The sequence below is a fragment of the Trichoplusia ni genome, chromosome 16, assembly GCF_003590095.1.
Source record: "Trichoplusia ni isolate ovarian cell line Hi5 chromosome 16, tn1, whole genome shotgun sequence".
Taxonomy (NCBI): Eukaryota; Metazoa; Arthropoda; class Insecta; order Lepidoptera; family Noctuidae; genus Trichoplusia; species Trichoplusia ni.
In genome coordinates, this window is record NC_039493.1 from 6,408,388 (window position 1) to 6,423,102 (window position 14,715).

Below are 14,715 nucleotides of genomic sequence, written 5' to 3' on the forward strand. Positions count from 1 at the left end.
TCGTTGAAATTAGCAACCCTTGGTAACTTTAAAAACCCCTTCTTTGCCTGTCAGGTTTATCTTATTTAATTAGTAGTAAAATTTTCGATCACTGATACCTACCCTCATTCAAAATGCATAACATGTGACAAATATTTTCTTTTCTCATTTAAATTAAAAGTTGTCCTATTGAAATGTTGTAATACCCACTACAGATTAAATTCGTGTCCCATCGGCTCGTGTTTACCCATTACTTTTTGACAGTGAAAAATACCCAAAAAAGGTTAATTTAATAGAACTTTTTATGGAGACTCTTGCAGTACGGAACCTTACCCGTGCAGTTTGACACGGACTGACGAATGATTTGACAGTCTGTTTTGACAATTTGTTAATAGTCGTTTGTCGGTAGGATAGGCTTGATAGGTGGGTAAGGGAAGTCAACTGCAGTTTACGAGTTAATTATTTTATTAATAAACATATCGGACTCATATTCACATTGTTCTATATCTCTGAATATCGAAGTGAAGCGTGACGAAATTTAAATTATTAAAAGTGGTCTATGAATATGATTAAAAATAAAAACATGTTTATAAAATGTGTTTTGTAATTTAATGCGACTAGTGACGCTTTAATGATTGAATCTGTAACGTGAAACCCTTGATTTATTGTAAGAGAGTGGTTAAATTGACTCCATAATGTCAAAGGACGATAGTTCAGGATCTGAGGCACAGGAATCCTTGCTGTATTCTGCCAGACATGGAGAACTGTCTGTGGTCAAGGCGATGCTGGAAGCTAAAACTGAAGGAAAACTCACTCTGGACATCAATTGCAAAGGTATGAATCTTTTACAAGGAATTTTGTTAAAATTATTTTAAAATAGAGTCTTGAAACACTGCCTAGCGGTATTCTACATTGTTTACCTGATTTGTACTAAATAGTATACTAAATAATATTGTACTTCTGTTTATGGTTCTTGAAAACCTGTCTTAGGGGTCTTGGCGAAGAGGAAAAAGTCTATCGATGTTATAGTGCTTTCCTTATTATTTGTTATATTTTTTAATTATTATTAATTTTCAGAATAAAAATGATGCAAAGTAGTTACAAGCAGTATGTTTATGGTAATACTTTTCTGAATTTAAGTGATCAAAATAGTCTTCATTCTGCCTATTACCACATAATTATGTCCTTAACTTGGCCATTCACATTGAAACATGAAATAAGTCCTGCCATTATATGGATGTATAGTCATCAATTATTTATTAAAGAAATTCTCAAATCTTTGATCACTTTTATTATTTGTTAACACAACATATCAATTTATAATAATAAAACACCTGTGACCTAGTATGTGATAACTGTCTTATACACAAACAAAAGTAATTGTTTACAATTAATTCAGTGTTTAAGGTTCAAAATTCTTTGACTTAACAATATTCATTGCAAGAAATATTGTGCAATATAAAGAGAATATTAATAGAATATGAACTCTTAAAAAAACCTGTATTTTAATAAAACACGAGCAAAAATAAACTCTAAAATAAGTTGTAATATGGGCTATAATGCTGTTCAGTATGTAGGTATAATAATTTGGATCTCTTTTATACCTTATTGTTGTTTTCATGCATGAATCATAAATGCTTATTGAGTTATTACTAATGTGTTGTTATGTTAGTAGTTTTCAAGAAAACAACCAGATTGAACTAGTGAACTTTGTATGATAATACATTGTTGTTTTATTGTCATTGTTTTATAAACAGGTAAAGAAATAAAACCTTTTTTTTTAAAGTCTTACTTGATTAAATAAGGTTACATTAAAAACAATATGATACAATTTTGCCCTTAAATGATGATCTAGTGTGCTTAGCGGTTTTATTAGTGAACTGAATGTAGTTCAATATTGTGACACAGTACCAATTGGCGCCAGTGTCAGTCTCTTCAGTATCAACCCATTCCATTTGATTGAAATGGAACTCAATCCGTCAGAAGTACTGAAATCTATTAGATCACGAAAGTTCTACCCGTCCCTCATTTACACTGCATAACAGATAGACAGCATGAGATGTGATGTTACATACAAACCATGCAGTTGTGATCCTTATATAGGTTGTTTTAGGTATACAGGAACTTTTATCACATTGCTTAGATCAGATAAAGCCCGCCTATTTGATGTATAACAAAAAAATCCTTTTCATAGGTAAAAGTAAATCCAACCTTGGCTGGACTCCGCTCCACCTGGCCACATACTTCGGGCACACAGATGTGGTGGAAGCCTTGCTCGAAGCAGGCGCGAACGTCGACGAGGTTAATGACACCGGGGATTCAGCTCTGCACAAAGCATCTTTTATTGGAAATGAGGTAAAGACTTGCTACGAGTTGCTTGAATAGAAGACTTCAGTCATAACTCTGTACAGATTGGTCCGGATCCACAAGATCAACATCAAAAAATATACCTAAATTAATATCAAGGATCACAGAATATCTTCATATGGCTTGATTTCAAATAAAATTGCTCCGTGAAGTCCACTGCTCTTTCTAGCTTTTTTAAAAAACTAGCTAGGATATATGCTTTACGTAAGGTAGCCCATAACGGAACAGTCTGAAGTCGATCTTTAGCTAGCTCAACAAATACCCTAATACTCTAATTGGAATAAAGCTCTTTGAGCGTGCTACAAACTTCATATTTTTCCTACAGGAGCTAGTAATCCTACTCCTCAAGCACAAAGCCGATGTGAGTATTATGAACGGCGAGGGTCGGACGCCGTGTGATGTATCCAAGACACGCGATGTTCAGCGTCTGCTGGAGGCGGCCGAGCGCGCGGAGAGGCACGAGCGAGAGCGACGTCTGCTCACCGCCGCCAAAGATGGCAGGATTGAGGATATACAGGAACTGGTAAGCGGGCAGCATGTTTCTTTTAATGGTGTTACTTTTGAGCATGTCGACGGCATGTGAAAAAATGAGATAGGTTGAGTACTGGTACACGCTGAAATGGTCGTTTTAACCTTGAAAAAGGCTTTTTAGATTTGGACCCGAAAACTCCAGGTCCTGTATAAGTATAGGTGGTCGAAATTGGATGAAAATGTCCTGTTATGATAGCTATATGTTGTCACAGTGAAAGGATAGGTAGGCAAACTTTAAATATATTTTAGTTTAGTATTTTTGTTGAAAACTATCGATGACTTTATTTTGCGGTCTTGAAAAGATTTTTTATTTTTATATCAGTTTATTAGCCGTCTATAAGAAAAGGGGAAATTCAATGGTACGTCTATGTCTCTATCCAAAAATCGTTTTGATATTGTAACTCATGAAAACGCCGTAACTTTCCGAGTTGAACCATCAACAATGTTTCTTCAATTGTTTCCCAGCTAAGCAGTCCAAATTCCCCGAACATAAACTGCGTGGACGCGCAAGGCAACACGTGTTTACACTGCACCGCGTACAGAGGTCACACACGACTCGCCGTGCTACTCCTACAAAATGGCGTCGATACTACTTTGAGGAACAACAGTGGTGAGCTGAAGAACCTGTGTTCCTTTTTCAGTACATTTTGCCTTTTTTTATGAATATATGGCCCATGTAGACTATAGACTTTGGAGATTGGTCGTTAATTGTAGTTTTCATGAGTATGGTGTAACTAACGAATTTATAATTAGTCGGAACGTATCAGATTATATCACCGATCCTTTTTAAGCCTATTTTGATAAATTTTGCCATGATATTTTTTTGTACTTATTGTTTGAACATCTAACACACAGTTGTTTATATCGTTAAAGAGCTGGCACGACAGAAAATTTTGACATTAGGCTGTAAGTACTTATAAGGGGTGGAATTATTTACCGTATGATTATTACATAATGAACCGAAAATCTAAAGGTACATGTCCTGTTTGGGATTACTAACCCTTGGCCTAATTCGGGTCACCGTATTTTAATCGATGGCTTTACAGTCGGCTTACGAGATTAGCTTGTACCAGGTATAAGGATTAAATAATAAATTAAATTGCCGATGCCTTTGAAGGATTATCTAATTAAAATTAGGCCATAGGGTCAAACACGATAGAAGTAATTTGAGTCATACAAATGGATGATCTTACTTGAGTAACGTAAACCCCACAAAAAATGGCGTTGATAGAACAGTAAGGTTAGATAATTTTAGGCTACGATTTCACACGTTTTTCTAAAATTCTTTTAAGCAATCTGTAAAAGACCAAGTCCTTGGATACCCCAAGGTTCTCCTACTAGAACCTTAGTGTTTTTGTCTGGTTTCGGTACTCTTAAATACAATACTAATAAGTTATGGTACATTTGTTTGAAGTTGACTTAATGACTTTAATTTCCATCACGATAGCAAAATTTTGTCATCATTGCCATGATCCCAATTATTATTTGTGGTCGGCGCAACATGTCTTCTTCTTCCGTACCTTTCTATCTGAAGTTATCTCTCAAGAAACACTCTTTGCACCCATATCGTCTTGCACACAATCCAACCTTAGTATGCTTGGTCGTCCTCTTTCGCTATATCCATCCACATCCTTACTCAGCACCTTCCTCACCCCATGATTCTCATTCCTCCGCATATCATGACAGCCGGTTGCCACCTGGTTTTTTCTAAGTGTGAACCTATAAAATCTCCCGTACAGGTCAGCTAGCCATCGACATGGCTAAAGACGCCGAGATGCGTGAGGTGCTGAGCGTGCGGCCGGTGCAGCGGCTGCAGCGGACCGCCGCCAGGTTCGAGGGGCCGCTGCTGAAGCGGTCCAGGTTCCTGGGATGGAGACCTGTCTGGGTGAGTAGGATAAATGTGGAGTAGTAGGATTACGTTTAGTATTGCTAACAAGATGTATTACTGTTTTTGGAGAATTTATTTCAATTCATCTAGCTCTATTGCAACAAAATTCAAAAGGGGACAGTTTTCAAACAAGGGGATATTATTTTTAGATATTCGCTCGGAGACCTGTTACCCAAAATAGTAATACTTTTGTAAATAAAAAATATATTTACATAAGAACCAGCACCTATTTTTTTTTCTCAACCACTTTGATACTGTGCTTTTCGCATTTTTGGAAGCTTTGTTCCTACAGACCTTCACTTGTCATGTACATACGTGAGGTATCTCATCAAGTTGAAAAGAAATGCTATAATTATTTATTTGGTATACCAAAAGCATGACATACGTTGAGATAGTTATATATTGTCGTCCACATAAAACCTATTCAAATGTACGTTACCTACCCAGGCGGTCCTCCAACGCGGTGTCCTCCTGTACTACGGGTCGCGGGCCGAGGCAGCTCGCGGGGGCACCCACTGGCGCGGCCGCAAGTACCTGGACGCGGCCACGCTCTCCGCCGCGGACACAGAACCCGCACTGCTGGTGCTGAACTTCAGTGACGGCGACACTCACCGCCTGGCTGTGCAGGGGGACAGGGATGTGGCGGCTGTAAGGCAGGTCAGTACTGATAACCAATTGAGATAGTAGCTTAAGGGATCAGAAGAAGATCGAAAAAGTTCGAATTTAAGTTTACATGTTTGTTGGACCTGTTTGAAGTAATCGGGCCTTGTCCATCAAATGACTCCTTCAGCTTTTGGTTGATCAAAACCCACCCAAGTTCCTTTGCCTTTCGTATACCAGGGCCACGGTAACCCTTTTCGACAATCCCTATGCTCTGGCAAGTTGTTTTACTCGCCTGAACTTCTGAAGTCCGTTAAATGGCCCTTTAAAACAGCTAGTTTCGTTCTAAATTTCGCTGTAAGGAATGTTAGGAACGCTGTGTGAGAAAAGAAAACAAAATTCGTATTTGACGCTTTGCTAAAGACTTCTATGTTAATAATAATAATTTACATTTATATTTACAAAACAGCAGCGTCAGCCAAGCATCTTCTCGAGGGTTTCTCTTCGTTACTTTGTTTCCCTTGTTTAATGCGATCCATTTTAATAGTGGTATAATACTGTTGGTTCAAACTAAACTAAGATTATATTACTCAGCAATGGGTGACTGCCCTGAACGAGCACATCGCGTACTCGGGCCACTACCTGTGGGCGGGCGCCTCGCCCGACGCCGCCAGGGAGGCCACGGAGGATTTGGAAGATGAGTGTAAACCACTTGGTATGAAAGTTTAAAGCAATTCATTGTAATTTACCTACATTTTCAACTTATAAGAGTTTAATTACCTGTACCAGGTGTAGAGCGCTGTCTCTTTCACCTAAGTCTTGTTTTAAGTGAGTGGAGGTTCGTGCTTGTAACCGTTAGACCATTTCATGATTCGAATTGAAATTGACAAGTTCGTGAAGCCATTTGAGGAAATTGGAAGAATAAAAAAAAACTTTTCCACTAACGGCTGCAGAGATACTCAACTGTTTACCTTGAATGCGTCATGTTGTTATCCCTACAGGGTCTATGCAAGATGCACTAACAGCTGCTACGAACAGCCTAGCGCTACTAGACACACAGCTTCGTGAGTGCGCCGCCATCGTAGCGGCTCTTGATAAAAGCGTCAACGTTGGCAACTCACTGCACCACTCCGCTTATATGGTATATCCTTTGACCCTCGTAATTTTGGTCAATTATATGTTTGAAGTAATATGGAATAAGACCGAATTTTCATCAGAGTTTATAAAATATATATATATTTTTTTTTGTGTTATTACCTAAACTTCCCAAAGGAAATGTTTTTTTTTATTATTATGATAACTGCATAACAAGCACTATGTTTTACAACTTTTCAAAACGTTTTCTTAAAAATTAAAGAAACCCGTGATTAGAGACTATATCAAGTTTCAAAGTGATACACGTACAAATCTTAAGCTGTAGTTCAAATTAACCTAGCATATTTCTCGTCAAATAAAATGAATTTGTGTATGTCAGCGGTTCCAACACGCGTGTGGCACGGGGTCGGAGGCCCTCTCCGCGCTGAAGCACTGCGCGGCGCTCGTGGCGCAGGCGCGGGACGCCGACACCGCCCGGCTCAACAGAGAGGTAACACCAGGACACACCTACATTACTCCTCCCATATAGTGAAATTTTAATCAGCAATAGTTTGTTTTAAAACAAAGAAGCTTTAATTCAAGTTAAGTCAGGCATTACGACCGCCATTGTACATTGTCAGATTTTTTATAATAAATAAAAGCAAATAATAATAACATGTCTATAAATGTCCCACTGCTGGACAAATTCACTTCGCGCGTTGAAAAAGACGATGATCATCATTTCTAGAATAGTACCATTTTTTTTAGAGAGGCTTTGTGCATTTTATAATTCTCTATATTTTGTACACCTTTTTTTAAAATACCATAAGACATTACATTTTTCCTAGTTAATTAAACAAACAAAAATATTTGTCATCGAATGGGTCAAATTACCCACATAACCTAAACCTCCTGAAATAATATGCATCACGTATATTATGTTCAATACATAATAGTCATTATAAAAGTGCTTATTAATGTTTATCAGGTTGAAAGGAACAGAGTTCTGGAAGAAGCGCTCGCTGCCTTAGCGAGGACGCATCACGCATTAGAGATGTCAGTAGCTGAAGAACTTACTAAGGTACACAAATACAGCATTTTTTTTATAATTTTCAAAAAATTCGTCTATATCGTTGTTGCGAGTAGAACGAGTGATTTGTTTTCTTTGTATTTGATTAAGATCTACAAAACTGAAATTTAAATTACATTACGAAAGTACCTAAATTACGAAGACACAGCGGTTCGATGTTTTATTTTAATAACTTTGTTTCATTTATGTATACATACAGCAATGACAGAGGTTGTGTTTGTTTCAGAGTAAAAGAAAGAAAAAGTCAAAGTCCTCGTCGACGCTGAACGATTCGAAGGAGAACTTCTTTGATGTATTTGAAGGTGAAGTAGTTTTTTTTTTTATTTAGAACGGTTTCTTACTGATATTTAACTTTATATGTGCTAATAGAACAGTAACCTAGTTTCCTATCTGCTACCACCGAATGTTCATATATTTATATCGTTTAGAATCGGAGGACGAGGACGACACGCTGGTGACGGCGGGACTGTCCAGCCCGCTGGGCGCGCTCAGTCCGTGGGGAAGCAGCCCCGACCTCACACGACGGACGCCCATCGGCAGCCTCGATGGTAAGACTGGATACCGAACCAAAACGCAAAACAAAACTTGAGTGATAATTCGATGATATTTGTCGAAGTATGTTGCTTTTTCTGCTTGCTACTTAGAGTATTAAAGTGAATGTAGTCCGTTTTCATTCGACTGATCAGAGACTTTCTCAGACGTGTTTTTTCCGTTGATCTAATTAATGTAATTAAATACAAAAACTTAATCTGTATCGCAAGAATTGAGGTACGAAGACACTATATTAAACTGACATTAAAATCTTCGCTTTTAGTGTTACTTCAGCAATTGATAGTCAACGGTGTCGAAGGATGGTGAAACGCGTCATTCGACGAAATGAAAAAATGAACGAAGCTTTTACTGATTCCGCTAATAATATTCGGTCGCTACACCCCTACAGCTACAGTCTGTCATGCAGCAACTATGATATCTCAAATTCTTATTACTACTACAATCAATCGATCTCCAAAACCAGGCGACAAGACGCCAACGAACGAGGAGCCCGGTTCATACGAGCGTCGCTTGTCGCTGTCGTCGGGCTCTCCCGTGTCGCTGCACACGGCGCTGAGCGCGGCCAGCTCGCGCGGCACGCTGGTGTCGGCCGGCGGACACGTCTACAGGAACGCCAGGCCCTACCGCAAGCAGGCTCATCCCAGGTAACTAGATGGAACGATAAAACATATGTAACCAGCCACTACTACATACTACTAGGTACGCCAGATACTGTCTGGCTTAAGAAGTAGAAGGGGTGTTTTAAGTCGGTGGAAGTCTGATATAGCCTCACGCCGTGCTCTCGACGAGAAAATACCGGCAAAAGGAAAAGGCTTTCCAGGTATCAGACTCATGTAGTATACATATATAGTTTTAATGGTAAGTGGTAAGTACAATTTATGTTGAAGTAAGCGCCATCTAGCGATACTAACACAAAGTTAGTTAAAGGCGGTTGCACTGGTATATGATATATTATATACTAGTTGACTACTAGAACTAATTTGTCACAGCTTAGGTGAAGAATCGTGGCGGCGAGATACTCAGTATGTGTAAAGTATCACCGCTCATCTAAGGCGCGAGTTACTAGTTCCGCGCGTTCTTTAATAAGTTAATTAAATATAATAAGTCAGAGAATGCGCCATCTAACGTCATTCACGGAAGGTTGGTAAGTAAAATATAGACACTAGAAAAGCGTACACAGAAGTGAACGAGAGGTAAGCTGAGTTAAGTTGCGAAGGGAAATACATAATGGAAGACGGCAGCTTACCGAACTTATTTCGGCAAGAATTACTACTTTCTTTATACATACATCTATGATGCGTATACGGAGAGTTTTAACTTTTAACCCGCAAACAATTTCAAAAAGTATTGTTCAGTTATTTAATTTTAATTTAGCAAAAAAAAATAAAATTTACAATTAGGATTTTTTTTCTGGAAACTTTATGTCAAACGAATAGATCGGAAAAAGGTTGCATATAGTATATTTTCGTCAAGGAATTGTCGTAAAACTAAGTTAAAATCGGAAATACAAATCAGTACGTACTAAGAACATGACTGTTACCTCCATCCAATTTACTCTAAGCACTCCCGTAGGTAATATTAAAATGGCATCCGGTGTTCTCTGAATTACATTTCGATTACATTCAATGATATTTTAGCTTATTATTGTGTCTTTAAAGTTCAAATTTGTACAAGTAAGGTATGATAAAGCATCTACTTTATTATTTATAAATTTGACCACTATTCTTAATAATCTTGGTGCTATTCGTGTATCGGAAAAGGCAGAGGAAATTGAATTTGAAATATTGACACCGAAGTGCATTCGCCGACAGTCGCGCCCCTATTACGTCACTGTATTATAGCATAAGTCCAGAAGATTGAACCACATAGTCGATCAAACAAGAGTAGTATACATTGAAATTGTACTTTGAAACTTTAAGGTTCTTTTTTGCTTAGCAACTAATATGATATGATAAAATTAACATATTTCGATATGGAAGTTCATATACTTGAGTAGTAAAGTAAGACGTAGTAAGTCTCGAGTTAAACTATCGTTCTCTTATCGAAGATTTTAATAGGTTTTTAAATACTATTATAAACTATATTCATTTAATCATAATGTCCGTTTTAGTTGTGTTATGACGTTCGCATTTTTTGATTAAGTGCCTTTTTTTCGTCAAATGAATAACTAAACATTATACCAGCCTTTGTACGTCTCGCTGCTGGGCACAGGCCTTTTCCCGCATAGGGAAGGTTTGAGCAAGTCACTGCGGGTTGGCCGTACCTGCCTCATATACAGGATGTTGGATATCTTGCATGAAAACTTAAGTGGTTTTATTTCATTATTTTTATTTTATTTCTTTTTGTTTCAGTTCTCAGTGGTCCCTTTAAAGTATTGTTACTGGTCAGTATATAACGTCGACAAACATACACTTAGCTTTAGCTAAATATAAACCGTTATACACTTGCAATAGTTTAGAACAAATTGCACAAAAATTGCAAAGTTAGCTCACTAATCTATAGTGCTAGACGAAGCACAAATGTGCGGATATTGAATTTAATTAATTTAATAATTAATTCCAAATAAATTTGCCATTGCATTTTAAACTTTAATGTTATACAATAAGTGCCTTAATTTACTTTATTTTATATGTAAAAAAATGCCTAAAATTGTTCAAAATTTAGATATTTAATTGAAGGCGTTTTTGCACGAAATTCTACAAATTAACTTATATAATTATGTCGTGTTAAGATCATTGTTACTTATCGATAAAAAATCGGTTACCGAAATTGTCAGAGTTCAAAATTACTGAGTGAGATTTTATGTGATAAATATATTTATAGTAATTATTAATTAAATATACCTCGATCAAATTTTACAAGAAGTCTCATTAAATTTTAGAGTACGTTAGTCAGTTTTCTTAAAAATACAAAATACCCAAATGAAAACCTACGCCATAACTAATTTTAATTTGTATTTAAATGTATTATAAAACTGCTTGAGTATTTAATAAATTTATTTTATTTTTATTTGTATTATTAAATGGTACCTGACACTGTTAGTGTAGAGTGCAAATTGTGATAGTTTTGTTTTATTTTATTTTAAGCTCAATATGACATTTATGTATTAGCAATAAAATTTGTATTATTATTTTATTTTGTTTTTGTTTTATGTCAACACCGATTTAGATACCATTGTGGCTCTGGCCTTTATTATCATACGCTGAGTTTGCTGTAATACTACAAAACCACATCTACTTATATTTTGTAACTATGTGAAGCACGCTGTCAACGTCTTCTTAGACTACTAAACTAAAAAAATCTGTAAAAGATCTGCGATCTGTATCGCTTTTATTTTGTCCAATCCTGTACTTAATGTGGTGTGCAATAAAGACTATTCTATCTTTCTAAAGGTCCGACGTTTGTTTAAAAACTATAAAATTCATGGAAGCTGATCCTGTTCTCAATATGGCGATACAAAATTAAATTTCCCAACATTGGCTAGTCCGGCGTATCATAATAGAAGTCCGTGCATTAAGGTAATTGAAACGAGCGCAATTAACACAGTGCTGCCACAACACAATGCAGGTAAAAGGAAAATATGAATGCAAAGCTTCTGACCATCAGATACATAAATTATGTATGTAGGAATATGTGTACGAACACACATGATGAAACTGGAAACTTTATACTTATGAGACAAATATCTACTATATAAAATTCCCGTGTCACGATTTTTACCAAATTTTATATGCGTATTCAGTAGGTCTGAGAATCGACTAACATCTATTTTTCATACCCCTAAGTGATAAGGGTTGATCACACAAAAATTTTTTTTATTTGGACGAAGTTTTTTGTTTTTTTTTTTTATAATGTGGCATTAAAAATACATAGAACTAGAAAAAAAAATATTCGGCAAAACAACGTTTGCTGGATCAGCTAGTTGTCAATAAATTTAGGAGGAATATGAGCCCCTCAAATTTTATTATAATTCATATTTGTAAGACCAATTTATTATGCGCTAAATCATAAAAAAAACTTAAGAAAATTATACATATTGCTGACATAATCCTAGCATCCCTTTGACATCGCATTTTGACCTTTATGTCAAACGTGTTAAGATGTATAGTAAGTGTCCTAAATCCTCGTAGAGTTCGTCTTGACCCGGCTAATTCCCAGGGCGCGCATTTAAACACGTTGACCTGAATCGAGGAAGCTTAGACTTAACGTTTCTTCGGTCTTAGATAGGTCATCTGTAGCATCCATCCTTACCTTCAACAGTATTTTGAGGATAAAAGGACTAAGTTACTATGTAAATATCTGAGGGCTTAAGTTTTGGTCTTGTTTTGTTTTAGAACTTTTTCCCTAAGAAGCATTTTCTGGGTATACGAGTTTACGGAGAAGGAAAATGTTAAGTAAGTTCATCATTGTGAATGTATTAAATAATTCATTTGATTTCTGTAGTAAAAACTTATTCGATTTTAGGTCGGGCCTAAATCGACCTTAACATACTTTCCCTTGTACCTAATAAATAGTGTATTAATTGTTTTTCAAGAATAATAATAGGTTCCTAGTAACTATTGTCAGAATTATTCGCGGCAGCTCATGATTAAGGACTCCGTTAGGGTCCGAAACTAGTAGGGCAAACCCGATAAATACTATTACTACCGGTGGGCGCGACTTCGTTCGCGTGTTTGGATGATATAAGTTATGACATCTTGGTTTACAATATCGCAATTTTCTTACGGAACCCTAATATTTTTGAAATAAAATATAGCCTATGTTCAGTGGGGATAATGTAGCTTCTCAACAGTGAAATATTTTTTCAAATCGGACCAGTAGTTTCGAAGCCTATTCGTGTCAAACAAACAATCAAATATTTCCTCTTTATAATATTAGTATAGATATTAGGAACCTACGTGTTCACAACCCACTAATCAATACTAGACTGACACGTGTAACTACAAATAAACTACCCTCAGTCCCATATTCTACAAACCCGTCCCAGGATCCAGTAATCACTCGGCCGCATCTTACATCAAAGAGAAGCCTGCTAAGTAATTACTAGGAGTCTGGGACTAGCCCGGAATTTCATCTTTGCAATATGATAATGGAACAATTAGACAAAGTTTGTTAAATAATAACCATAGGTATAATTCTAAGTTGATTTAAAATTTGTTATATCAATTTCACTATGATTAAACCTTCAATTACTGCTTCGGTCACCGGTGACCGACGGTCTTTTTAATATGAGTTCAATGCGTCCATGTTTGTCCACCACTAAATGAGTCATGAAAGCCCCAAAACGTATTTTTTTCACACATTTCTCAGACACATCACGTCACAAAACGTCATAATCTATACATACCCGCTAACACAATTATATAACGTTAAAAAACATGAATGTCTTAAACAAAACGTGTGGAATTCTTCACTACGTACTTTAATCTCAAGCAAGAATAAAATACAATTTATGTGAAGTACGGGCTGTATATTATTTGTGGGTACTTCTGCTTCACGACCCGATAACAAAAAATGAAGGTAATTTAACATTCTCGCCCTTTGAATCGATATTCGGCAAGAAGCATACATTTTTTTCTGAATGTTCCCATCGATATTCAATATTCCCCGAAGGTTGTTTGTTAGCAAATGTTGGCAGACAATTCACAATACCTCGAAAAACAAAGTGATACACTTTTCTTAGTACTAAGTTTCATACAATTGTTTTCCTCTTGTAAATATTCTGCGTTCTAACCATAAAAGCAAAACTTTCCCCTATAACATTATGAGTTATTAAAACAATTCTCATTTCTGATTAAATCTTTCATTAGCCTAATTATAATTTTGTTTAACAAGTAAATACGCTTCTTCGAAATTACGTTGTTTTAATAAGATCCATGTTTATTTGGATATTTTCGTGTTAAGTCAATGTTAAGCAAAGGAAATTTGCAAACATTTGGGTAGCCGCAACAGAGTCCGAGGTCCCACGGTGTGCGCCAAGATACCTATGCGGCGGCGCGGGGGGTGCCGGCGCGGGGCGGGGAGGGGGGCCCGCGGTCTCGCCCGGCTCCTCATCGCCAGTTGCGCCGCAGCGTTTGCCGCGCGCTCACGTTTGCTAGCGCCCGCGATTGTGCACGATCACCCACACATGACCTAGACACCGGTGCGTGAGTGGTCTACAGTTACATAATTATTAACTTTTAACGACATTGTTATTTATATATTTCTATGCCTTTATTTTATATATTTATTACGAGAAGTTGAGATGTTCTGCGTGCTGTACTGCATCGATTGGTTGTCACGACGGATATTTCGGCAGATAAAAGTCTGGTGTCTGGGGACCAACTTTGAAAACATAGATCATGTGTTTTCCCGAATATACTTAACACTTTACTTTCAGTTTTTTTTTCAAATATTTAAGAGTTATACACATATTTGAATAGCACTGTAACGTAAACACTAGAACGGAAGGTAGTTCTGTTTTTATTTGAAATCAATCATACCTACATTTATATGAGTTTATTGTACTCACAAATTACTACATTTTATGGCAGTCCTCATTTCAATGCAATAAAAAAGTAAGAAGCTATTTCAAATGGCTTTTATTACTTTGAATTTTATATAACCTGCATTATCTAACTTTGCCATTAAGATT

The 14,715-nt window shown here is 36.6% G+C and overlaps 2 protein-coding genes across 2 annotated transcripts in view; both read left to right on the forward strand.

The window, feature by feature from the left end:
* Positions 1–344: 344 nt before the first annotated feature.
* Positions 345–10,680, forward strand: LOC113501655 (oxysterol-binding protein-related protein 1-like). Its single transcript, XM_026882830.1, has 14 exons — positions 345–813; positions 2,174–2,334; positions 2,672–2,869; positions 3,343–3,487; positions 4,617–4,762; positions 5,213–5,422; positions 5,960–6,080; positions 6,367–6,506; positions 6,840–6,950; positions 7,428–7,520; positions 7,756–7,831; positions 7,958–8,077; positions 8,545–8,725; positions 10,433–10,680. Exons 1-14 carry the CDS (start codon positions 675–677, stop codon positions 10,449–10,451), a joined length of 1,860 nt encoding a protein of 619 aa, XP_026738631.1. The 5' UTR covers positions 345–674; the 3' UTR covers positions 10,452–10,680.
* A 3,263-nt stretch (positions 10,681–13,943) lies between these two features.
* LOC113501851 (oxysterol-binding protein-related protein 1) overlaps positions 13,944–14,715 on the forward strand; it is a 45,215-nt gene continuing 44,443 nt past the window's right edge. The window contains exon 1 of the mRNA XM_026883143.1: positions 13,944–14,223. The gene's annotated coding sequence lies outside the window, so the exon portion shown is untranslated. The remainder of the gene's footprint in view (positions 14,224–14,715) is intronic.